Source organism: Eptesicus fuscus, chromosome 10, assembly GCF_027574615.1.
Source record: "Eptesicus fuscus isolate TK198812 chromosome 10, DD_ASM_mEF_20220401, whole genome shotgun sequence".
Lineage (NCBI taxonomy): Eukaryota > Metazoa > Chordata > Mammalia > Chiroptera > Vespertilionidae > Eptesicus > Eptesicus fuscus.
The window spans coordinates 27,301,011-27,328,032 of NC_072482.1; the positions used below are offsets into that span (position 1 = coordinate 27,301,011).

At 39.2% G+C, this 27,022-nt stretch overlaps 1 protein-coding gene, 1 non-coding gene and 1 pseudogene across 3 annotated transcripts in view; 1 reads left to right on the forward strand and 2 right to left on the reverse strand.

Annotated features, from left to right (window-relative positions):
• Positions 1-543: 543 nt before the first annotated feature.
• On the reverse strand, positions 544-606 carry LOC114231138 (U7 small nuclear RNA). The gene has a single exon (XR_003617113.1). It is a non-coding gene; the product is annotated as a U7 small nuclear RNA (small nuclear RNA).
• Positions 607-4,649: 4,043 nt separating this feature from the next.
• Positions 4,650-27,022, forward strand: part of PHF3 (PHD finger protein 3) — an 83,753-nt gene continuing 61,380 nt past the window's right edge. Inside the window, exons 1-2 of one of the 2 annotated variants that reach the window (XM_054722081.1) lie at positions 4,650-4,708; positions 18,921-19,189. In XM_054722081.1, coding sequence (XP_054578056.1) covers positions 18,946-19,189 — 244 coding nt within the window. In that variant the 5' untranslated portion in view covers positions 4,650-4,708; positions 18,921-18,945. Of the gene's footprint in view, positions 4,709-4,880; positions 5,029-18,920; positions 19,190-27,022 lie in introns of those variants that run through there. The other variant, XM_054722082.1, reaches the window with a different exon arrangement.
• Positions 25,176-25,582, reverse strand: LOC103283866 (40S ribosomal protein S12-like; annotated as a pseudogene).

Consider the following 27,022-nt stretch of genomic DNA (forward strand, 5'->3'; position numbering starts at 1 on the left):
TATTTTATTTATTTTTTGGATCTTATTATTTTTATTAACATTTTTAAATTAAAGTATAGTTGGCATATAATATTTTATTAGTTTCAGGTGTACAACATAGTGATTCAACATTTATAAACCTTATAATGTAATTGACCACCACAATAAGCTTCATAACCATCTATCACCATGCAAAGTTATTACATTATTGACTATTCCCTTTACTGTACATGATTGTTTTAATCAACAGACACAATTCCTTGGAATAATTTTAGATTTACAAGTGACCTTTTTTTAAAAAAATATGTTTTTATTGATTTCAGAGATGAAGGGAGAGGGAGAGATAGAAACATCAATGATGAGAGGGAATCATTGATTGGCTGCCTCCTGCAAGCTCCCTGGGGATGGAGCCCACAACCCGGGCATGTGCCCTTGACCAGAATTGAACCCGGGACCCTTTAGTCTGCAGGCCGATGCTCTATTCACTGAGCCAAACCAGCTAGGGCAGGTTGATCTCTTCCCACCCACCCTCTCCCACCTTCCCTCTGAGCATTTTTTTAAAAATAGGGCCTTACTGTAAAAGCTGGAAGACCTGCTGGACAAATTCAAAAAGAGCTGTAAGCACTTGAGCATTTTTCTAAAATATATTTTTATTGATTTCAGAGAGGAAGGGAGAAGGAGAGAGAGATAGAAACATCAATGATGATAGAGAATCATTGGTTGGCTGTCTCCTGCAAGCCCCACACTGGGAATTGAGCCTGAAAACTGAGCATATATCCTTACCAGGAATCAAACCCTTGACCTCCTGGCTTCTAGGTCGACGTTCAACCACTGAGCCATGCCAGCCAGGACAGCATTTTGTTTTTTTCAAAAATTTACTAAAATTTCTCTAATATGGTAAGTTTTCCCCAGCTCGTCTAAAGGGATTTTCCATCTAATGACTTTTCATTTGAGCTTTACTCTATTGAATTCCTTTAGGATTGGATTTTGTTCATAGCAATAATCTTATATTTTCCTAATGCTTTTGAAATAGGAATTTTTAGGGGTGAAATACGCAGGTTTAGGAAATTTTTAAAATTAAGGTGGTCCATGGAAAAAGCAGAGGGCTACAGAGCTACAAAAGTTATATTTCCATAAGACAAGGGAGTTGGGAGAGGCAACAGTTACATTTCCATAAGACAAGGGAACTGAGAGTAGCAAAAGGTCTATATTTACAAAATAAAGAAGGAAGAAAGCCTGAAGGGAATAGGAGAACAACGAGGGAGGAGGGCCTCACCATCCCATTTGAAGTTTGACCTTTGAGCTCAGGAGTTGCTATAGTGACCAAATCAAAGGGGACTAGCGACCAATCAGAGGGGATATCGAGGCACAAAAAAACTGCAGCCTTGCCGAAACCGGTTTGGCTCGGTGGATGGAGCGTCGGCCTGCGGACTCAGGGGTCCCGGGTTCGATTCCGGTCAAGGGCATGTGCCTGGGTTGCGGGCGCGTCCCCGGTGGGGGGTGTGCGGGAGGCAGCTGATCGATGTTTCTAACTCTCTATCCCTCTCTCTTCCTCTCTGTAAAGAATCAATAAAATATATTAAAAAAAAAAACAAACAAAAAAAAAACTGCAGCCTTTATAAACCGTGGAAAAAGGAACTCAGTGGGACTCTTTCCTCTTCCCCACCTTGGAGTCTGTACTTGTTCTTCAATAAATCCCCACCTTTACTATGCCACCTTTCATCCGTGGTTTCATTCTTCAACTCTGATGGACAAAGAGCCCAGGGAAGCCATCCTGCCCAGGGGAACACCGCGTGTTCCAATCCAAAAATCCCGTATCACTTTTTTCAAATTTCACATTGAGGTCCAGAAAAAGAATAAAGATAAAACTAGATTTATTTTTGCAATTCATCCCAGTCACTCCAAGTAAAAAACATTTTTAAATTACTCATTTCTCTTTTCCTTTTTCAAAAAACATTATTTATTTATTTATTTATTTATTTTTTTAGGGAGTGGAAGGGAGGGGTAGAAACAGAGAGAAACATCGATGTGAGAGAGACACATTGGTTGGTTGCCTCTCCCATGGGCCCAACTAGGGCTGGGGATTGAGGTACACGCCCTTGACCAGATTGAACCCTTGACCCTTCAAGTCCGAGGGCTGACGGCTCTAATTGAAACAGGAATTTTTAGGGGTGAAAAAGACAGGTTTAGGAAATTTTAGAAATTAAGAAGGCCATGGAAAAAGCACAGGGCTGCAGAGCAGCAGAAGGTATATTTCCATAGAATAGGGGAGCTGGGAACAGCAAAAGGTCTATATTTACAAAATAAAGAGAAGGAAGCCCTACATCCAGAAGGAGAAGAAACCCCAGAGGGAATAGGAAAACAATAAGGAAGGAGGGGAGGAAATGTGAGGTTCGACCTTTGAGCCCAGGAGTTACTATAGTAACCAGTCTAAGGGAATAGTGACCAATTAGAGGGGATATCAAGGCACAAAGATCTACAGACTTTATAAGCTGTAGGAAAAAGGAACTCAGTGGGATTCTTTCCCTTTCCCCATGTGAGAGTCTGTACTTGTTCTTCAATAAATTTCCACCTTTGCTATACCACCTTCTGTCCCTGGATTCATTCTTCGACTCCGTCGGACAAAGAGCCCAGGAACCAGTCTGCCCAGGGGAATACCACGTGTTCCAGTCCAAAAATTCTGTTTTATAATCACTGAACCAAACTGGCCAGGGCTCAAAAACAATTTTATAAAAAGATTGTCAAAGTTTTGAAGGGTTGATGAGTTAAAGCAGGGGCTGGAACTCTAGGATTCCAGTAGAATTAGGACAACCTAAATTTCCTTTGTGGACAAGCATTTAGAATTGGGAGTGCTTGAAATATCAGAAGACGGAGAGAGTTACAGACGAGATCTTCACCACATGCCTGTAGACTATTATTCTACTCTGTACAAATTTTAAAATGTGGCCTGCGGTTGGTGTGAGGCTTAAATCAACAAATAAAGCTTTTAGAAGAGCACAGCAGGTGCTGGTTGTCATTAAAAATTTTTTTTTAAATTGCTGCCAGTATGGCTGTCATTCTTTATTTTATTTTTAAATATATTTTATTGATTTTTTTTACAGAGAGGGAGAGAGAAACATCCATCAGCTGCCTCCTGCACACCCCCTACTGCACACACTGAATCCAACCTGGGACCCTTGAGTCCACAGGCTGACGCTCTATCCACTGAGCCAAACCGGTTAGGGCTGGCTGTCATTCTTTAGAGGGCACTGTAACGGTCCCTGCAGATAGCAGACATAATTCCTGTCCTTAAAGGGTTCATTTTGAAAAAAAGAGAAAAAAAGTTCCTTTTGGTTAGCGTGATGACTAGCAAGTTACTTGGAATGCTTAGTAAAGGCTGAGATAGGGGTCAGTCCAAACTGCTGTTGAAAACACTTAACCTAGACTGGTGGTTTTTCAACCTTTTGGTCTCAGGACCTTTACACACTCTTAAACATTACTGAGGGGCTTCCAAGAGCTTTTGTTTATATGGGTTAGTTGTATTTATTGACATTTATCCCCTTAGAAATTAAACCTAAGGCAAATGACATTTAAAAACAATTCGCTGTTATCACATACAGGTATTATGAAAAACATTTTTTCCAAAATTTAATAGAGTGGCATTGTTGTACATTTTTGCAAATTTCTTCAATGTGTGGCATATTAGATGGCTGAATTCTCACATTTGCTTCCTTATTGTTTTGGTTTAAAAAGATCAAGAAAATTGGACCTTATACATGTATAAGCATGTAATGGCAAAAGAACTGAAGATTCTCTGAGAAGTCTTGGGGACCTCTCAGGGGGTCCTCGGGCCACACTTTGAGAACTGCTGACTTAGGCCAGAAATGTTTCTTGGAGGCGGCAGCTGGAGTCCTGAAGGACACCAGCTATTGAGGGTGGAGGTGGTTCATGATGGGACTTTTGTGCAGAGCCAGCAGGGATTCTTGGGCAAGAGGCTTTACTCCAACGTCCTCGACCATTCATTTTTACTTCTTCTTCTTCTTCTCTACCATTCTTGAACACATACACAAAAGGTAAAAAGGACCCGGGGCAGCAGCTTTGCCCGTCAATAATCCATGAACTATGAAGCCTTAGTGCTTATTACAGCCGAGAAAAAGAGACCATCCCTTAGCCTCTCCCCTTCCGGTTGCCGGGGAGGTGAAAGCGAGGAGCCCGCGGGCGGTACGCGGTCGTTGAAAAGCCTAGGAGCGGGGCGGAGGCGGAGGCGGAGGCGCGTCGGAGCGTGGCCGCCCGGGGCCCGCAGAGGCGCGGCGCGGCGCGGCGCGGGAGGGCCCACGGTGCGCAGGCGCGGCGGCGGCGGCGGCTCCGGCCGCGGCCCCGGAACGGTAAACAGAGGGGTCACGTGACGCAGGCTCGCTTTTACCCCCGCGCCGCCGCCGCACGCCGATGGCTGTGGGGTCTCGCACCGCCGTACCGTCCCCACGAGGCGAGCGACCCTCGGGTTCTGGGCGGCGGCGGCTGCAACGAGGACTAGGAGGGCGGCGCAGAAGCCAGGAAGGTGTCGTCAGCAGCAGCCGCCCGACCCCGTGAGGAAAAGAGGCTGTGGCAGCGACGCCGACGTCCTGCGCGTACCCCCTCTCCGCGGCACCCACCGGGCCCCCTCCTCCTCCTCCTCCGCCTCCTCCTCGGCGGCGGCGGCGGCCACCATCTTCCTCTTGCTGCCAGTGGTAGCGCTCGTCGGCGGAGCTGGGTGAGTTGCGGCTCTGGCCGCGGCCAGCGAGACTCGGGCAACCCTCCCCTCCCCCATCCCCTTCCACACGCACGACGCCTCGGCTGCTCTCCCCGCCCCTCCCGCGGCGGACACTCCGCGCCGTTCTCCGGCGCGGCGGGGAAGTCTCTCTGGCCTCTTGCGTAACGTCCTCGGCCTATCCGGGCCGCGCCTCCGCCGCCCGGGACCGTTTGGACCGCGGGCTGGGGAGGGAGCCGCGGTGGAGAGGTCGCCGGGCGGAGGGTCGGGACCGCGGTCTCTCCCCGGTTCCGGCTCCCGCTCCCGCTCCGGGGCCCTCGGGGGTGAGTGTGCCCCGTCGCTGCCGCGCGGGCGCGCAGGCCTGGAGGCTCGGCGGGCCTGGCTGGGAAGGCCCGGCCTGCAGGCCCCGACCCTGCCCACTCCGGCCTCTTCCCTCCAAGGGAGCCCGGCCTTGAGCTTCGGGCCCTGGGTCCGGGGAGCCGGGACTGGCCTTGGCTGCGAGGCCGAGTCCGGTTCCCGCGTTTGGAGATGGGGGAGTTGGCGCTCCATCCATCCTTTTCCTGCCGCGCGCTTTTGTGCTCGGGAGCCAAACTGTCGACGCCTTTTGCTTAGGTGGAAAGGAGAAGCCTAGGATCTGGCCTTCCGACGATACGCGTAATGGACTGAACCACTTGTCGCTGTGTGCGTGTTAATGGAGCTCAGTAACTAATCACCTGACACGGGGTGGGGGCGGGGACGAGAAGAAAGGGAGAGAATGTTGGAGCGGCGCACGGTCCCGGCCCCTGCCGTGTGTCATTGCCAGGCCCGAGGAGCTTTTCCTGTCTTCCGGTGGGAAATGCCATTTCCTAGACTCTTCTGATTCGAGGTTATTTGAGTGTGATTTTTTTGGGTGCTATTCAGGAATCATTCGCAGAGTATGATCACGGCTATGGATAGTCATTAATGTTAAGTAGCAACAAAGCTTTCATATCGGCTCAGCCCTAATTAATCTTCACCACCTGTAGAGATGCTTAATTTACAAGGAAGCATAGGTAATTGAACCTTCGCCAGAGGAATTTACCACCTTGTTTTTAAGCTAAAAAAAAAAAAAATGATACAGCAAACTACTGGGGAATACTTAGGTACTACGTTCTATTTGGTTACTAGTTGGGGTTCGAGCTTGCCTTCCTTTTTCCAAACTGGTTGTTTGAGATCTTCCAAAAAAAAAAAAAAAATGACGCCTCCTTTACTCATTCATTTCCTACCATTTTTTGATATTTGACTGAGGTGTTTGGGATTGTGAAAATGTTTGAATGTGTGTTTGTGATAGAAAAGAGACATGAGTCCAAGAGCCAGGAGACCTTTGTAGTATTCTTTTATTTTTGAACTTGTATCTTCGTTCCAGAGCACAAAAGGTGTTGTATAAAGATTGTTGTTTAGAATAGTAATTTTTAACATTCACTGCCACTTAGACCATTTCTTAATTTACTGTTTTTCTCAGTCCTTTTGTTTACTGGCCATATATTAATTTCCCTCCACCATCATCACTATTACTGCATACTCCATTTCCCCAAGATAGTAACAGAATTTAAAGGGAGACTTTAGGAGTTATTATTGCTGTTTAAACTACACACAGTTCAGTGGATTCCTTAGCAGCAGAAAGTTGGCCACTTTTTAAGGATGCAGAATTACAATCTTAGATTTTGAGCCTTATTTGATAGCTGTACTAGTGAATTGTCAAAAGGATAAAAAATGAGTTCGTGATAAGGGCCAGTTTTCCCATTCCTTGCATGCTTTATAGGTCCATTTATTGAAGAGCACGGACATATAATTTATTATACTGCTATTACATCCTTATGGAGGATAGTGAACTTCTTTATTTATCACACTGAATTAATTATGCATTCCATGCTGTTTGGATAGACCTCAGCTAACTTTAGATGGTCCTGTAGTATACGCAACGGGTTGCATATTCAGATACCTAAAATCTAAGAGAAGTGGTTCCTGTAAATGTAGGTGAAAAATAGTTTTAGGCAAATTCAAATTTCAGGATAGAAAAATTGAAAGGAATTTGTATGTTAATTACTTATAACCATACTTTTAAAATTTTAAATTGTACTTAATGTTGGAATCAGCTAGGAAAGGTTAATTTTTCCTTACATAGTAGCTTATTAATAAAGCAATTAATTAAAGTTGGAAGGAAGCAAGTGATGATTTGGATTAGTGCAAAATTATCTTTTAAGAGTTTAAATTTTTACATTGTATGGATTATACTTGGAAAAACTGGTAAGTGTAAATTATATATGCAGTTCTGTTTTGGGGGCACTAAAATATAGATAATGGTTATCTTCCTTGACATGGTAATATGGTGTTTGCCTTTTTGGTACATTTTGTTTTTTAAAATTTTTATTTTATTGATTTCAGAGAGGAAGGGAAAGGGAGAGAGAGAATCACCAATGATGAGAGAGAATCATTGATTGACTGCCTCCTGCACACCCCACACTGGGGATGGAGCCTGCAAACTGGGCATGTGCCCCAACCAGGATTTGAACCATGACCCCCTACTTCATAAGATTGACTTTCAACCACTGAGCCATGCTAGCCAAGTGGTACATTCTGCTTTTTTAAGTGTGCTGTTTTGTCTTCAGAAAGATTTCTCATGAAATTCTTTTTACTTAAGGTTTGGAGATATCTTTTCTATATTTTGGGGATAATGAGTTTTATTGATTGCCCAGAGTATGGACTGGACAATTCTATGCATTGTGCATTTAACTTAGACTAACTTTAGGTTTGTGGATTACCCGTAACTACTTCACCACACACTGTCAGGGAGTTCAGGGTTCTTGGGAGTCCTGTTTTCTTTTTTAAAAAATATATATTTTTATTGATTTCAGAGAGGAAGGGAGAAGAAGAAAAAGGTAGAAACATCAATCAATGATCAGCTACCTTCTGTTGTATGCCCCCCACTAGGATTGAGCCCACAACCTGGGCATACTAGTATGCCCTGACTGGAATTGAACTGAGCGTCACCTGGTTCATCTATACTAATAAAAGGGTAATATGCTAATTAGACTGGGAGACCTTCCAGGAGACCTTCCGGACATTCTTCTGGGCAAAGCCATGGTGGTGGGGCCGAGGTAGAGGCGGTTAGAGGCCAAGAGGGGAGGGCAGTTGTGGGTGATCAGGCTGGTGGGGGGCAGGGCTGTTGGGGGTAAGTAGACCTGCAGGGAGGCCAGTTGGGGGTAAGGCGAGCAGGCTGTCAGTGGGGGTCAGTTGGAGGGGATCAGGACAGCGGTGGGAGGCAGTTTGGAGTGAGCAGGACAGCAGGGGGGCAATTGAGGGTAAGCACACTGGCACGGGGGGCAGTTGGGGGTGATCAGGCTGGCAGGGGGGAGGGCATTTGGGGGTGAGCAGGCTGGCAGGCAGAGTGGTTAGGGGCAAGCAGGCAAGCAGGCAGGCAGGTGAGCAGTTAGGAGCCAGCAGTCCTGGATTGCGAAAGGGATGTCCGACTGCCGGTTTAGGCCCGATCCCTGTAAACCGGCAGTAGGACATCCTTTGAGGGGCCCCAGATTGGAGAGGGTGCAGGCTAGCTGAGGGACCCTCCCCCCACCCCTGTGCATGAATTTTGTGCACCGGGCCTCTAGTAGGTAGATAACCACTGAGCCACCACAGCCGAGTGCTGTTTTCTAAATATTTTCATGCATCTGCACTTCAAGAATTCTGACATTTGGTTGCTGGATTTCTTTTCTTGGGCTCTATTTCTCTTTTATTTCTTGGAGCACCCTCTGAGGATCCTGGAGTATCTTTTCAAAAGCATAGACATTTTATATTTTAACTATAAAATTGACTTGGCAAATGGTTACACATTTATGATACTGGTGCATTTTTGAGCGCAGAAGTATATTCTTTTTAAATTGTTGCCCTGTGACGGAAAGATATTGACAGTATTGAATTGATTCAAAATATTTGAGCTCCAGGTGCTGTTTGTACTCTCAAGGAATATATTCTAGATCGAGAAAGAAAAGATTTAGAAAAATGAAGTGTTAAATCACATTAATAGTTAAAAGCTATTATATGAGAGATTGCCCAGAGCAGGGGTCCTCAAACTTTTTAAACAGGGGGCCAGTTCACTGTCCCTCAGACCGTTGGAGGACCGGACTATAGTTTAAAAAAAACTATGAACAAATTCCTATGCACACTGCACATATCTTATTTTGAAGTAAAAAGACAAAACGGCAAAAACACCTGCATGTGGCCCGCGGGCTGTAGTTTGAGGATGCCTGGCCCAGAGTATGGACTGGACAGTTCCTTGCATTGTGCATTTAACTTAGATTATCTTGTAATAGGGGATTTAAATTTTTATGATCATTTGTATGATGAAGAGGGGATGAAAAGAAATAGTTAAGTAAAAACTTCAAACTGTTACACAAAAGTTTTAATATTTTTGCACAAATCTAACTTTATCAGCCAGTTTTGCATGACATAGTAGATGTCACAGAAAGGCAAAACTTTAGAGTCTTTTTAAAAAATGTATTATTTTAAAAAATATTTTTATTGATTTCAGGGAAGAAGGAAGAGAGAGAGATAGAAACATCAGTGATGAGAATCATTGATCATCTGCCTCCTGCACAACCCCTACTGGGGGTGGGGTCAATCCTACAAACTGGGCATGTGCCCTGACCAGGAATTAAACTGTGACCTCCTGGTTCATAGGTTGACACTCAACCATTGAGCCATGCCAGCTGGCTAGAGTTTTAATTCATTCATAATTTGTGTGAGCTGGCCACATGAAGACATTCTAAAATTGTAGGCTGAAAATAAATGGCAAAGTTTGTAGTTGATAATTTGTAAAATGTTTATACACATAGAGGATAGCCATTTTATTTTTTTATGTGTAGGGAGAGGCTAAATGCATATTTCCTAATTTATTTTGGGACAAGGGTACATCACTTTGTTTCCAGTATTTTTATTTATTTATTGATTTCAGACAGGAAAAGAGAGGGAGAGAAAGATAGAAACATCAATGATGAGAGGGAATCATTGATTGGCTGCCTCCTGTATGCCCTCTACTGGGGATTGAGCCCACAACCCGGGCATGTGCCCTTGACTGGAATCGAACCGGGACCCTTCAGTTCACAGGCCCATGCTCTGTCCACTGAGCCAAACCAGCTAGGGCTGTTTCCAGTATTTTTTTAAGGTTTCATTAATGGTGTACTAGTATTAACATAAAAATATGTTAAGCAAGCAGAGTGCATAAAGTACAGTAGTTTAAAAGTATAGACTTGGGAATCAGACTGCCTGGGTTCTGATTTGGGTATACTGGGTATGTGACCTTAAGCAAATTATGTAATGGTTGGGTCTCATTTTGTTTATCTGTAAAATAGAAATAATAATTGCACTTACCTCACAGTGTTGTTGTGAGGAACTAGTGAGATAATGCATAGGGCCTGGCACATTGTACATGCTAAATACATCTTAGTTTGAACTGTTATTACTTAGGTCATAGTTTTAGTGGTGAGTTGCTTCCACTGTTTTCATGGTTAATCCAAACTGTTAATGCTTCCCATAATGTCAATAGGATATGGTTGTAAACTTTTTTTTTTAAAGTATGTTTTTATTGATTTTAGAGAAAGGAAGGAAGAGGGAGAGAAGGGTAGAAACATCAGTGATGAGAGAATCATTGATCAGCTGCCTCCTGCACACCACACCTACTGTGGATTGAGCCGGCAACCCTGCCATGTGCTCAGACCAGGCATATGCTCTCACCTGGAATTAACCATGATCTCCTGGTTCATGGGTCCATGCTCAAGCTCAACCACTGAGCAACACTGGCCAGGATGGTTGTGAACTTTGAAGTTAAGTCTTAGTATTGTTCAACTTGCACTTGATAGTTCTTTTTCTGGGTTCTTGGGTCTGCTTTGGTCTTAGAAGTCATATACCTTGGATTTTTATATATTATTTTTCCTGATAAGTAAAGAAAAGAAGTTGTGATTCTGGCTTTTTCTTATGAAGTCTTGTTAATAGATTCTAACCAATGAAACTGGACCATAATTTTAAGATGGGTGTGCAGAGAAGGTGATTAGGTTGTATCAGTGTGTGGAATTGTGTCATATCACATGGTGTAACCACTTTGTGATTTTCTTTGACTCTACATTGGAAGGGTAACCTATTATTTCCTTTTAATGTTACTATGTCATGGTGATTAAGAACTAACTTTTGTGTCAGAGTGGATTCGAGTCCCAGCTCTGTCACTTACTTTGTAATATTGTGTATAACTTTGCTAAGCTTTAGCCTCTCTCATAAATTGAGAATGTAATAGTACCTGCCTAATTGTTTGATTGTGAAGATTAAATGACATTATGCACTTAAATGAATTTAGCACAGTGCCTTACACATAATAAACATTCAATTTAACTTTACAAAGAGATAATATAGGGTACTGTTAAATGCATTGACTCTTGAATGAAATTCTGGGTTCAGATTTCATCTTTACCACTTCCTATGTCAAATCATTTTATTTTTATTTTTAATGATTTAAGAGAGGAAGGCAGAGGGAGAGAGAGAGATAGAAACATCAATGATGAGAGAGAGTCATCGATCGGCTGCCTCCTGCATGCCCCCTACTGGGGATCGAGCCTGCAACCTAGGCATGTGCCCTTGACCAGACTAAGTGGTTACACCATGTGACGCTCTATCCAATGAACCAAACCAGCTAGGGCTCAAATAATTTTTTTTTAAAAATATATTTTATTGATTTTTTACAGAGAGGAAGGGAGAGGGATAGAGAGCTAGAAACATCGACGAGAGAGAAACATTGACCAGCTGCCTCCTGCACACCCCCCACCAGGGATGTGCCCGCAACCAATGCACATTCCCTTGACTGGAATTGAACCCGGGACCTCTCAGTCCGCAGACCGATGCTCTATCCACTGAGCCAAACCGGTTTCGGCTCAAATAATTTTTTTGATTCCACTTTTAATTTTTGTATAATTGGGATTATAATACAGCATTGGTGTGAGGATTATATTAATAAATGTTGAGCAGAGTTTCTTAATCTCGGCATTTATTTTTGGGGGGCAGGTTAATTCTTTGTTGTGGGGCTTTCTTAGTGCATTGTAGTATATTTATTAGATGTCAGCATGCCCTCTCCAGTTGCTATGACCACAAATGTCTTCATATAATTCCATGTGTAGTTTAGAGTATCTTTTTTTTTTTTTTTTTTTTAAATATATTTTATTGATTTTTTACAGAGAGGAAGAGAGAGGGATAGAGAGTTAGAAACATCGATGAGAGAGAAACATCGATCAGCTGCCTCTTGCACACCCCCTACTGGGGATGTGCCCGCAACCAAGGTACATGCCCTTGACCGGAATCGAACCCGGGACCCTTGAGTCCGCAGGCCGAGGCTCTATCCACTGAGCCAAACCGGTTTTGGCGAGTTAGAGTATCTTTTAATGGTCAAGGGATTTAAGTTTTTATCATCATTTGTATGATGAAGAGGGGATGAAGAGAAATAGTTAAATAAAAACTTCAAAATATTACACAGGAGTTTTAATCTCTTAGCCGTCTTTTTAAAAAAAATACATTTTTATTGATTTCAGAGAGGGAGAGAGAGAGAGAAACATCAGTGATGAGAGAATCATTGATCAGCTGCCTCCTGCATGCCCCCTACTGGGGGATCAAGCCCGCAACCCAGGCATGTGCCCTTGATCAGAATCAAACCTGGGACCTTTCAGTCTGCAGGCCGATGCTATATCCACTGAGTCAAACCAGCTAGGGTCAGTCTGTCTTTTTTAGACAACTAGAGGCCCGGTGCATGAAATTCATGCATTTGGGGGGGGGGGTCCCCTCAGCCTGGCCTGTGCCCTCTCACAGTCCAGGAGCCCTGGGGGGATGTCTGACTGACGGCTTAGGCCCACTAAGCCATCAGTCGGACATCCTTAGCATTGCCACGGAGGCGGGAGAGGTTCCCACCACTGCCGCTGTGCTAGCCAGCCGTGAGCCTGGCTTCTGGCTGAGCAGCGCTCCCCCTGTGGGAGCACACTGACCACCAGGGGCCAGCTCCTGTGTTGAGTGTCTGCCCCTTTGTGGTCAGTGCACATCATAGTGACTGGTCATTCTACCATTTGGTCATTAGCCTTTTATTATATAGGATTTTGCATGGCATAGTAGATTGTACAGATTGGCCAAATGTTCTCTGGAGGGCTGAATCACCTCTGATTAAAAACTGATGTAAAGCATGTAGGACAGTTCCTGGCATGAAGTTAGAGCGCATTAAGTTTTACATTTTGTCATCATTAGTAGTAGTGGTACTTTTATTTTTCTTCTCCTTCTGCTATTAGTACTACTGCTACTACTACTGCCACTACTACTACTAGTATTACTACTACTGCCTATTAGAAATTTGTTCATTGTAAGCATGCTTAATTAATTGATGGCTTAATTTAAATTGTGATGTAGGGGCTGGAAGGCACCAAGTAGTTGTTTCATTCCTAGGGCCTTTGCATTTAAGTCTTTGCCTGCTGGGTTGCTGTTTCTCTTATGCATGGATCATTTCTTCAAGTTTTGGCTCACATGTTTCCCTGTTAGCAGGTCCTTCATTTACCATCATATATAAAATGCCCTCCTTAACCTTAACACCCCTTCCCAAATCACTATTACCCTGCTTTGTTTTTCTTCCTAGATTTTATAATCTCTTGATATATATTTGTCGCCCCCTTCATGCCACCCAAATATACACAAGACTATAGTCTACACGAGACAGCTTCCTAATATGATAACCTGTTAGGGCCTTTTGATTGCTTTAGTGATTTAATTTTTAGGTTTATATGTACTATTTTTTTTTAAAGACGATAAGATATCTAGTTTTACTTGAACATGTTTCTGAAAAGTTGAGCTACTCTTAATTTACTCTTAAGTTAAAGGGGATCTTTGTAGAAGTGCATTTTTGTTGGTACTTTCTAAATCTTTTTACATTCTGTTCATACATGAAACACTTGGAAAACAATGTATGCTGATTTCATGAGTGTAAACAAAAGTATAATTCTTAGAGAGTTCAGATGAAACAAGCATTTTAAAGTGGGAACTATCTCTGGATTTAGGTTGAATTTTATTCAGAATCTTAGTACTAATACTTATTTGAATCTTTCTAAATGGTCCATTGGGATCAAACTTGGCTGTATGTAATTAGCAGATGCTACTCTCTTTGCCCGAGTATCTTCTGGACTTTTAGGAGCCATCACTCACATAACCTGCTTAGCTTTTCTTGTCTCAACGATTTTCACCTTTCTCTGTGATACTGTCTGCAGCACTTCACTATAACACTTTCATATTGTGATATTTACATGTATTAGTTTTTATGTCTCCTCTGTTTTGAGTGTGCATTCCTTGAATTAGAGACGGGTTTGTTTCACTGGCACCTATGATGCTTAATAAGTATACTATGAATAAATGAGTAATTTTGAATTAAGCAGATTATCCAATTTCCTGGTTTAGATGGATACATTATTATCTGTAACCATGAGGTGTGACTGTGAACTCGGAAATAATTTCTGATTTTAGCATATATATACTGGTCTAATTGGATATGCACATATTATTAGCCACCTAAAATACACCCTAGACTTGTTATGTTTTAATTATTAAATTTATAATACCAAATACGAGGAAGCATTTAAGTAAAATTTCAATGTAAGAAATAGGAATTTGTTTAAATCAAGTTGTCTAAGTAATAGTCTGTTTAATTAACTCAAGTTTTCTTAATTAGATCTGATTATCTTTGTCTGTTTACATTACTAGGTATCTCAGGGCATTATATTTTAGATTATGTTTATTTTATTTTATTTATTTTATTTTTTTTAGGAGGGAGAGCAACACCTTTATTGGAAGACTGTTTTTTTTTTATTTTTTTGTTTTTTTTTTAAAGGACTAATTTTGGAATAAATTTAGTTATAGAAAAGTTGCAAACATAGTATAGAATTTCTATATACCTTTTATCCAGTTTCCTTTATTGTCTTATTTGACATGCTAGTGCCTTTATCAGAACTAGAGATTAACATTTGTACATTACTATTAACTGAATTCCAGACCTTATGATTTTACCAGTTTTCCAACTACTGTCCTTTTTCTATTTCATTTTAAATGTGCATTAATATTTCTATATTGGCTAACATTTGTTTTTAATTTAGCATGTGGGTTTTTATTTTTGATACTGAGCACTTGGTATCTGAAACTGATTTTTTAAAATAAATTATTTCATTCCTCCATTAAATCTTACTTTCAAGATAGTCTTGTGGGATGTCTGTATATTATTTTTGCATTCTACTTTTGGAATTGCTCCAGAGCCATTTATGAAAAATCAGTCTTACTAATTTATAACAATTTCACAAAATACTAGTTTTGTTATGTTTCCTGTAGAAATTGTCATCTTTGGACCCATAGGTTTGAGTTGCTTTGCTCTGTTTTGTCTTGCGAACATTCCCAGTCTTATTGGCCTATTAAAGGTGTTTCATACAATGGTAACTGCTTAACATTTGTTGAATAGAGGTATTGTTAAAAAAGAAATACAACTTTCTGTTATATCATTCTTTCTCAGTGTTTGAAGCCCCCCTCCCCCATATGCTTATTTAAATCCAGGAGAGCACACTTTATAAGTCATACTAGTTTTGGCAAAAAAAAAGAAAAGAAAGAAAAAAATAACTGGAAAGTTTTGTTTCACCCATCTTATTTACAATGTGCTTTACTACTTTTCTTAATTGATCTTTTATTTTAAAATGTGTTTTTATTGATTTTAGAGAGAGGGAAGGGAGATATAGAGAGGGCTAGAGACATCAATGATGAGAGAGAATCATTGATGGGCTACCTCCTGCACGCCCCCCACTGGGGATCAAGCCGCCAACCCAGCCATGTGTATCCTGATCTGGAATCGAACCATGACCTCTTGGTTCATGGGTCAACGCTCAATCATTGAGCAATACCAGCTGGACTCTTAATTGATCTTTAAAGAGAAAATATTGTATACTGTTGAGATTTAAAAATATGCCATAGGCTCTGAAGGTACTTCTAGTTTTGGGATTGCTCACTAATAGCAGTAGTATTATTGAGGAAAAAATATTTCTCACCTAGGTCAGTATTTTGAATGAGCTGGTATTTCTTATAGCTGTGTGATTTCAAGTGGTGTGATCTTAATTTTTGAATGTTCTGAATGTCCCCACCATTTGAAAGCACACACAGACAGTATTGGGGTAACAGAAAGGCTGACTGACCTCAGGTGAAGTTTGTAGAGTTTACTAGACACATGATATTATAGCAAGATGGCAATGAGTGCATTTTTAGGAATTGAGCACACCATTTTTAGAAAGAGTGTTAATCGTTTTTTTCCTAGAGCTGGAATTGTCTTTTTTTCTTTTTGATTCTTCTGAGAAAAAGAGGATTACTAATTTGGATGCAGCTCCAAAGAGGAGGTAGTTTTGGCCTGTTGTAAACTTTGAATTCCAGCATATTCAGCTATATAAATTCATTGGTCATTCTGGCTACATAATTTGTAAAGATTTAGTAAACCTTTTGTAAATTATTTTTAATTACCAGAAATTTATTATACTAAAATTTCTTTGGAACCTGAAAACAGTGGGAGTGTTGGTGATGTATGATAATTGAGCCTTTCTTAGGCACTGGGATTAGATAGTTTTAGGGAATTAAAACTTTTCCTGACTTTTTCACCAGCATTGTAAGCTATAATTTCCTCTTAATATTGTAATTAGAGAATGCATGTAAAATAATTATCGAGTCATCAAATAGTTAACATTTTATTTCAGTGCCTTTAGTATAAATACATTGTAGAAGAGATATTGACATCTGTCTATTTAGAAAAGGATTAATTTTTGTGAGAAAATTTTCTTTCCTTTTTAAAAAACTTAAAATTTAGTTACAATAAGTGCATCCATTTAAAATGAACAGGTTGATGAATTTTGGTGGATATATACACTGAGTGGCCAGATTATTATGATCTCTGAACGCATAATAATCTGGCCACTCAGTGTATATCCTTCCTATATAATAAAAGTCTAATATGCAAATTTTCCCCTCGACCAGGAGTTCCACCAGCAGGCAGGCCGGCCAACCATCCATGTCTCCTCCCCCTGGCCAGGCTGGCCGAACCCTACCCATGCACGAATTCATGCACCGGGCCTCAAAAAAAAAAAAAAAACATACACACACACACACACACACACACACACAGGCCAGATTATTATGCATTCAGAGATCATAATAATCTGGCCACTCAGTGTATACACTCATGAAATTACTACCACAATCAAGATTTAGGATAGTTTCATTATAAATTTCACAGTATATTCCTGTTCCTTTGCAGTCCATCCCTCTCTTATTCAAGGCCCAAGGCAACCACTGATTTGTTAGAAAATTAGGGAAAATAGTTTTTAAAGGAGAGCCTTTACCCCAGGCCTGTGTTGCTCAGTTGGTTGGGAGTCATCCTGTGCACTAAAAGGTTGCTGGTTCAATTCCCTGTCAGGGGACATGCCTGGGTTGAGGGGCTCCATTCTTGGTAGGGGGCGTGCAGGAGGCAGCTGATCAATGTTATGCTGTCACAACAATGCTTCTTCTCCCTTCCACTCTCTAAAAATCAATAGACTATTCTTAAAACAAAAAACAAGATTCTTTAATGAATCAAATCTAGTCAATTTTAGCTCTAGTCAATTTTAGCTCGGTAGTTCAGTGTGTAAGGATTATGGCCTTGGGCTGTGGAATTTGTAAACCTATTTGAATCTTGGCTCTGTTTTGTGATTAGGGAAGACATTTAAATTATTTAAATGCATTTTTGTTCTTAAAACAGTCTATAATTCTGATTGGAAATAAATTAATTAAATATAGGTAAACTGTTTAGCAGCAATTTACCTAGTAAATTGTAGAATATCTTTGAACTTCCTCTCTTCTCATTTTTTTTTTTTTAATCCTCACGGAGGATATTTTCCCATTAATTTTTATTTTATTTTATAATTTTTATTTTTCCATTGATTTTTAGAGAGAGTGGAAGGAAAAGAGGGGGAGGGAGGGAGGGAGAGACAGACAGACAGTCAGAGACACATCGATTGGTTGCCTCCTGCCGAGGACCTAACCTAGGTACGTGCCCTTGCCCTTGACCGGAATCGAACCCGGGACCCTTCAGTCTGCGGGCCAACACTATCCACTGAGCCAAACCAGCCAGGCTCCCCCTCATTTTTATAGGGAAAATAATTCAAGGACAGTTTGAGGAAGTTTTGGTAGATTTGGGGCTAATCTAAAAAACCTTGGAATTTTGCTTAATTAGTAGAATTTTCTAGCTAACTGAACATTACTAGATTTTTGTTAACTCCCTTGCCCCCTAAAGTACATCACTTCAGTTTTCTCTGTAACCAATATTGAAAATAATTCAGCTTTTTATAATTGAGGCTTCTCTAGAGTATAAATGACTTTTACTGAGTGATACCTAGTATGGTACACTTCAGATAGGAGACTAGCTTGATATGTGTATGGGCTTCACATAATTCACTCAAGTAAATTTAAGTCTCTGATATGTTGTTGTCTTGTCATTTATCTCATTGTATCCTAAAAGGGTTCCCCCCTCAGTTTGTGTATGTGCACATCTGTTCCTGAATGTGTATAGTTTTTTTAGTTTTGACTTGTTGGATTTAGTTTTAATAGTGTCTTTCTACCCTCCCCACTACCCCACCAAAAATCTTTTTCTCTCTGTATTATTGTTCTTTAAATGCTTTGTAAATAAAACAAGGCTATTTTATAGTTTTAATATGTATGGGACAATAAATTATTTGACTTTAGCTCTTTTATATGGACTTACTATAAAACCAATGTCTGATTCTTAATTTATGGAAAGATTATGGTTGAAAACATATGATTTTTATGGTTTTAGCTTTGTAGTTCTTTCAAATGTGTGAAATTAATGGAGTATATACATAGTGTTTTTTTTTTTCCTTTTCTAAGAGTGAGTAAACATTTAATAGGGTTTCTGGTACAATGATATTCTACATGCATGATGAAGAAACATTTAGTAACTATTTGTTCTACATCTCCAAATGTATATTGGAAACTTTGAGGATTTTTTTTTTTTAACAATTCAATACTAAGTGTGTTCTTAGATTCAGAACTATTAAAATAATTTGGTTTTAGGTGATTATCAATTGGTAGCTTTATTTCTTATGGTATTTTTTTTGTCTTTCTATAGGGTTGAAAGACACACAGAAGTCTTCATGGATATAGTTGATACATTTAATCATTTAATTCCTACTGAACACTTAGATGATGCCCTATTTCTAGGATCCAACCTGGAGAATGAAGTCTGTGAGGATTTTAGTACAAGTCAAAATGTCTTAGAGGACTCGCTGAAGAACATGCTCAGCGATAAGGATCCTATGCTAGGATCTGCAAGTAACCAGTTCTGTTTGCCTGTTTTGGATAGCAATGATCCCAATTTCCAGATGCCTTGTTCAACAGGTAATTCTTAACCTTTTTTTTTTTTTTTTTTTTTTAGTCTGCAATTTAAAATAAAAAGAATTTTTAGCAGCATTTTTTTTCCTTTTTCTTTTTTTGATGAGGGCAGTGAATTTAGGGTTCTTTCCTTTGAATTTAGGTATTCTAGGCATCAGAAGTAGAATTTAAACTAAATTTCCTTCGAAGGAGTGTGGAGTTATTTTCGAGGATATTATGGATATAGATAGGGCAACCATGTAATTTATCATCCTAAGTGGGACACTGAGAATTATAGGGGATGCTGCTAATAATTACATCATCACAACAGGTGTAATTAGGACTTTGCCTAGCAAATTGGGACATCACCCTAGGCTTGCTGGAGTCAAGGGGAATAGCTGAATTGACCTTTCTTGTTGCCCTTTCCAGCCTTTCAAGTTAAATATTGTGTGCTCCTATCAGATCTTTTGGTATTTTTACAAGTACCCCAGAACCAGAGAAAGAACTCTAGACCTGTGCTATCTAACATAGTAACTACTAGCCACATTTAACTATTAATCACTTGAAATGAATCTGGTCCTAATTGAGATGTGCTGTTAAATGCATACCATATTTTAAAAACAATATGAAAAAAAAGAATGTAAAATATTTCATCAAAAAAATTTTCAAGGTTGATTACATGTTGAGGTGATATTTTGAATATTTTTTTGTTAAATAAAATTTTAAAATTCAGTTCACCTTTATTTATATTTTTTTAAAGTACTTTTATTGATTTCAGAGAGGAAGGGAGAGGGGGAGAGAAAGAGAGAGAGAGAGATAGAGACAGAGACATCAATGATGAGAGGAAACCATTGTTTGGCTGCCTCCTGCATGCCCCCCACTGGGGATTGAGCCCCCAACCCGGGGCATGTGCCCCTGACTGGAATCGAACCCGGGACCCTTCAGTCTGCAGGCTGATGCTCTATCCACTGAGCCAAACCAGGTAGGGCTCATTTCATCTTTAAAAAACATATATTTTTAACCCTTTGCACTCACTTGCTTTTTTCTCGATTCCTTTATTCTAATGCTAACCGTGTCGAGTCACACTCGACATCTGAGTGCAAAAGGTTAATAATAACTTCTGAAATATATATATTTTTTTATTTCAGAGAGAAAGGGAGAAGGATGAAATGGAAACATCAATGATGAGAGAGAATCATTGATTGGCTGCCTCCTGCACATCCCCCACTGGTGATCAAGCCCACAACCTGGCATGTGGGACAAACCATGACCTGGTTCATAGGTCAACGCTCAACTACTGAGCCATGCCAGCGGGCTCACCTTACTTTAAAATTTTATTTTTGTTTTTAAAGTGGTTACTTGAAAATTTAAAATTAAATATGTGGCTTACATTACAGTTCTGTTGGCCAGCACTGCTCTAGGATTTCATATGTAGTTGAAGTCAATGAAAGAAAGATTGAGGAAAATAACTCTGTAGGGCTAAATTAATTCTTAATTAGTAATTATTTTGGAGATATATTTATATGTGGAAAAATATGTAGATTTTCTTACATAATGCAAAGAAAATATTACAACAAACTTTGGTGCAATTAACCTATCCTGTAAGCTAGAATTAGATAAGGAAAATCAGCTTTAGATGGAGAAGTTAGACTTGCCCTTCACTGTTCCCTAGAGTAGTTCAGAAGTTTAGGTTGTGTTGGTCTATTTTTCAGTGACGCTAGACTTCCTCTGCATTACAGTTTTTCAATATTTTTTTTCATTTTCTTTTAACTTTTTCTACTTAATATAATAATACTTAAAGTTTTGGATTAGGTGGCCTGCTATTCATTCATAAATTTATCAGATAACTCTGCCTAAAGACCTCGACATTTTGGCTAACTAGAAATCTTTTCATTCTAACTACTGTATCTTTTGAATTGCTTGTTAATGATGTATCTCTGAATTATATACATTGTTTGTGTTATTGCATAGGCTTACATTGTTTTTGTGTATTCTAAATGTTTTAAAGCTGTAAAAATTTTGTTTTATGTATATGCATTGTTCAAGTTTTTTACTTTGGTTCCTGTGTCAGTACAGTATATTGAATTATCTTTATTGTCAAGCACTTTTGACAATGTTTGATTGTATGTACAAAATTTCACAGTTTAGTCCAAATTCAGTAAAAACATTTATGGAATACTTAAGTGCTTCTTACTGGGAATGCAGTTACCCATAAGGATGTTATATTAGGCCTGGAATTGGCAAGTATAACATCCTCTTAGGCTTCTTTACTTAAGAATTCCAGCCCTTTAGTAATATTGGTATTTCTACATGCAACCCCTTTTTTTTTCCTTTTTCTTCAGTTTTGGTGAACATTTCTTTTGCTAATAGAATACTTTGAGCATCTTTATTCACATATTTAAACTTTTTCCAAGGTATGATTATTATTTGTTACTTTATTATTTTGTAAACTTTAACTTCTTATTTAAGAACTTTAAGTAAAATTATTTAAATATTTTATTCTAAATTTGTTTGCTACAATTATTTATTTTGGTTCTGAAGCAGAACTGTTTGTATAATATATGTATAGTACATGTTTTTAAGATATACAAGGGAATATGTGGGGGGAAACTTCAGATAAAGCTTTTCTGTCTAGAATTATTTAGATTTCATTGTGCCATCAGGCAGGGGATTTATCTTGATTGCTTCAAAATTTGTGTTCATTGGGATATTTGGTTCAGTAAAAGGCTTATATATTTTCTAATGATAGCAAAGTGGTAGAATACATGAAAAAGTTTTAAATTCTGTTTTGAAATAATTTTAGATTTAAGAGCATTGCAAAGAAGAAATTTCATTGTAAATTATTTACTGAAAACCCAATGTGGGCAACTTGTACAATTTTCAGATAGTCAGAAACTACTACAATTTTTGCTGTATGACATAGTTCTTACACAGATGTTTGTTCCTGGATCTGTAGGTTTTTACTAATTGTCTTAACTGAAGCTTATCAGGGAAATGACCCTATCAGTATTCCTCAGGCCAACGAAAGCTATAGATTATGGTTATTTGGTAACATTTGGTTTTGGTAGTGCTAAACTATTATATCTTGTTCTCTACTATGCTGAACCAGGTTGGTTTGCTGTAATTGTTAAAGATCAATATTTTGGTTAACATAGTTGAGTGGCTTGCATTATATTTAAGCTGTCTCCAAAAAATCATAGAAGGAGCTTTAAAGTTTAAAAAATAAGAAAGAAAAAGGGAAGGTTATGTCTAGTGTTCTGTCATATGCACAAAAGTTAGGATAATAATTGTTAAAGAAACTCTCTAAAGCAGCGGCAAATCGGTGGTCTGAAAGGTTGGCAACCGCTGACTTAAGGAAACCTTTGGAGCAGCGGTCACCAGCTCATGGTCCATGAGATCTGAAAGGTTGGCGACCTCTGCAGTGTTTCTTTAACTACAGTGTTTGCATATGGTTTTATTGAATTTATTGGAGTGACACTGGTTAACCAAATTATACAGGTTTCAGGTGCACAATTCCACAACACATCATCGGTACGCTGTATTGTGTGCTCATCACTCCAAGTCATGTCTCCTTCCATCACCATTTATCCCCTCATACCTCCTATTACCACACGGTTACATATGGTTTTTTTTAAGATTTGCCCAGTAATATATTTTTTAAAAACTCCAAGTGAGGAAAATCATTACGTGTGGGAGAAATATTTGATCTTGATGATCAAATCAATTATTGGTGTTTTTAAAAAAATCCTGATATCCTTAAAAAGAAAATTAGATTTTTCCAAGTATTATGTTCAAGATACCAAATATATTGTTTATATATACCACTTGAGGAACGTATTCAAAGTCATTATAATGGTATTTGAAAACCTGGCATTATAGTGTCACGAAGAAATGTTTATCTCATTTTATAAACAAATGTTTTTTTTTTACATAAATAGCTATGATTCATAAATGTGGAACAAGTCTTGCATTTATGATCCATTTCTTTATATATTGAAAATAAATGTCCAGTAGCTATAATTTGATTGGTTACATTGAGACCAGGAAGACAAACACACTGTAGATGAGGGGTCCTCAAACTTTTTAAACAGGGGGCCAGTTTACTGTCCCTCAGACCGCTGGAGGGCCGGACTATAGTTTAAAAAAAACTATGAACAAATTCCTATGCACACTGCACATATCTTATTTTGAAGTAAAAAAAAAACACGGCAAAAACACCCGCATGTGGCCCGCGCGCCGTAGTTTGAGGACGCCTGCTGTAGATATAAGGATATTCAGAGCAGCCTTTCATTTAAAAGTACTTGTAGGTACTGTATCCTTCAGTGAAAACCAAGATGTCTTTTCCAAGCTACATCATGGCTTGCAAAGTTATCATTCACTAAATTAAAAAATAATAGCCCTTTTGTAGCATGGATTTTTAGAGATTAAATACATCAAAAAGTCATGTAATTCTTACAGTATCTTGAATATTTGTTAAATGTTGACTCATTGTGTATTTAAATGTAAAGGAAACTTTGTGCTAGCATGCATATGTAATGGTTGTTTTCCTATCATGAATGACATTGGTAATATATGACATCAGGCAGTTATTTAATAAGGATTTTAGCATGTGCTGCTTCCTTCCAAGCAAAGCACTGTAATAACATGTTACAAGTTTCTTAGTAGTAGTGTGATTTGGTCCCTTTATTAGCATCAGATTTTGTTTAAAAAAATATTTTTATTGATTTTATAGAGGAAGGAAGAGGGGGAGAGAGATAGAAACATCACTGATGAGAAAGAATCATTGATCGGCTACCTCCTGCAGGCTCCCTACTGGGGATTGAGCCAGCAACCTGGGCATGTGCCCTGACTGGGAATTGAACCGTGACCTCCTGGTTCATAGGTTTGACACTGAACCATTATTGAGCCACACTGGCTGGGCTGGCACACAAATTTTTAATCTTTAATCATAGATCTGTAGTTTGGGCTTTATCATCAGAGGCAGGTTTCATCTGTAATATTGGAAAAATTATATTGTACTTGTTCTGGAGAAATGATTAGTATCCTTAGTGTATCACTGAGGTTTGTTTAAAAGGTGTTTACAAGTTTTTATGGCTTCTTACTTCTCTTGGACAGTATTTCCAGACAGTACATTGAACTAACCACAGTGGGCCTGTGGTCCAAAAAATTCATGTTTTCAGAATTATTATTATTCTTATTTGTACTTTATTTGTGGGTGGTAGCAAACTTTTTGTACAAATTAATTACACATACGGATCTAACTGCACATTATTTTGAGTGGTAGTATCTGTCATTTAAAAATTTTTTTAACTTCTGGGCTTCAGTGAACCTCTTGTGCCATTGTTCTTATTTTTGAGAATTGTATTTGAACAAGAAAATACAAATTTAATATATGTAAAGTAGTCATGCAAATGAGATGAAAATATACTAGTATTGGTTAAGACAGTGTATACTCTTAATTGAATGTTAGAGAAGAGAACTGATTAGCCTTTTAAGAACATGCATAACCTCTAAGAATAAAAATTTATTTCAGTAAGGTTGATGATTAATATTAAATAATCATTTTGAGTTATACTTAAAGGGATTTTGGTGAAAGTGGACTATGTTTAGAAGAGAGCAAACAGAGAAGAGAGGCAAACACCTTGTAGAATTAGAGATATAACCTAGTGGAAATGAGAAAATGCTGGAAAGTGGAAAGGGTAGGACTTACTAGCAGCCAGAGATGTTGAAAGTTTATTACATTGGCAAGAGGATTTTACCTTTTTTATGGATAACAGGAAAGAGCTAGATTCAATATGTAGCAGTTAGGGGGAGACAAAGTTTGACTGACTAAAAGAAACTTGGGATTCATCCGAATAAAATATAGGTTCCCTGTGGGAATATGGGATTTACTCTTTTGCTGGATATGACCCTCCAGCCTGGGATGTTTCATTGGGAATTAGGTATCAGATCCACATACCTCAGTTCACAGGTGGTGTGTTGCTTTTTTTTTTTTTTTTTTTTTTATAAAAGCCAAGTTTATTTGTTCATTTCTTGCATTTGAAGTACTCCTTGATGACATCCTTTGCCTGAGACTCTTTGCCATAGTCCTTAACCACCACACAGCTGCAGCCAACCACTTTACGGGGTTTTCCCTCTCTGTCGATTTTACAGAGGCCTACCCATTCCCCCAGTTTCTTGTTGTGGTCAACCTTAATAAGTTGATTTGGTGTTCAGCACAAAGGGCCTCCACCAACTTGACGTACATAGGCTCATCACAGTTGGATGCAAGTACACAAAGGTGGGCTTGGCGCTTGTCTAAGGCTTTGGCAGCTTCGCGAATTCCGCGCGCAGGCCATCGTGGATGAGGGGGGTCTTCACCTCTTGCAAAGCAGGATTAATGTCCATTACACCTCCAGCAGCAATGCCTTCCTTGGCCATGGCAGTGGGTTATGGGTAGAGCCAAATCTTGAATGCACCCAAGCCTCCGCCTCTGCACAATTCCGCAGCGGCAGGGAAAGAGCTGTGTTGCTTTTTTTTTTTTTTGTTACGCTTTTTTTTAAAACAAATTTAAGACAAGATCCTCCACCAGCAAAAAAATGACAGCTTGTTTATTGAAAAACACAAGGATAGGAAAAATGTTGGGCCAGGTAGTAGAACCAGAAGTTAAGATAGTAAAATACTTGCAGGTGGGACACAGTTTTGGCTTTCAGATTTCATTGTGTGAGATGACAACATTCCACAGTGAAACATTAGTGTCCTTGAAGTAAAAACAAAATCAGTGCCCAGGAAAAGGAAAACTATTTCTGACACTAAAACCATAAAGAAATTTCATGTACAGTTTTATCATGATGTGTGATATAATAAAGAAAAATCCTTAATTAACATGCTTTTAATGAATACGGCATATTTTTCCTATAATAGCTCTCAATATGCATCACAGTACCCACATATTACAGGACTAGGTTTGGCCCAATCACGGGTTAGATTTTAAGTTACTTTTTTTTGGTGGTGGTTAATCCTCAACAGTTGATATTTTTTCATTGATTTTTTTTTTTTTTTTTTAAGAGAGTGGAAGGGAGAGGGAGAGGCAGAGAGAGAAACATCAATGTGAGAGAGACACATCGATTGGTTGTCTTCTGCATGCACTCTGGCCAGGGCCAGGAGGTACATGTCCTTGACTGGAATCAAACCCGGGACCCTTCAGTCCACAGGCCAACACTCTATCCATTGAGCCAAATAGGCTAGGGTTTAAGTTACCTTTCAGACAACTTCTTGGATATAATTTTCTCCCACCAGATTTTTAAGTGTATTGATGTGAAGGTGAGTTTATAATACTGTCTGAGAACTGCTGGTAATGCAATCTCCACCCCTCCCCCCTTTCCAACTAAGTGCATAGGTATAAACTTTATAAAGAAATAGTGCTATGTATGGGATTATATAGGTTTAAAGGCTATGATGGGGGCATTTGTTTGAATAGGAGGCTGTTCTGCCCATCCTGAGCAGAGGACAGAGCCAAGATTTTCCTCAGAAAATAATTTTGGGACCCTCTGTAATATATAAACAAACGGTCAGGAGAAGCCTCATAATTATAGATATAAATGAAGATAATCTTGCCATAGATAATTTTTGTTTTATAGACCATATTTAAAATGGCAGCTTGTTGAGTAAAATTCATAGATTCTATCATCTTTAGTTCCAGTGATTAATCTTGCTATTTTCTTTAGTGTTGGCAGGATTGTGGAATCCCTTGTTCCCATTTTCACCATAATCATTGTCTGGATTCCTTCGGAACTCTTTAAACCAGGGCTTTCTATTTTTACACTTTGTACTTTTTACCCATTTCATAATTATTTGTCTTAGTTGGAGAATGTTTTGAAA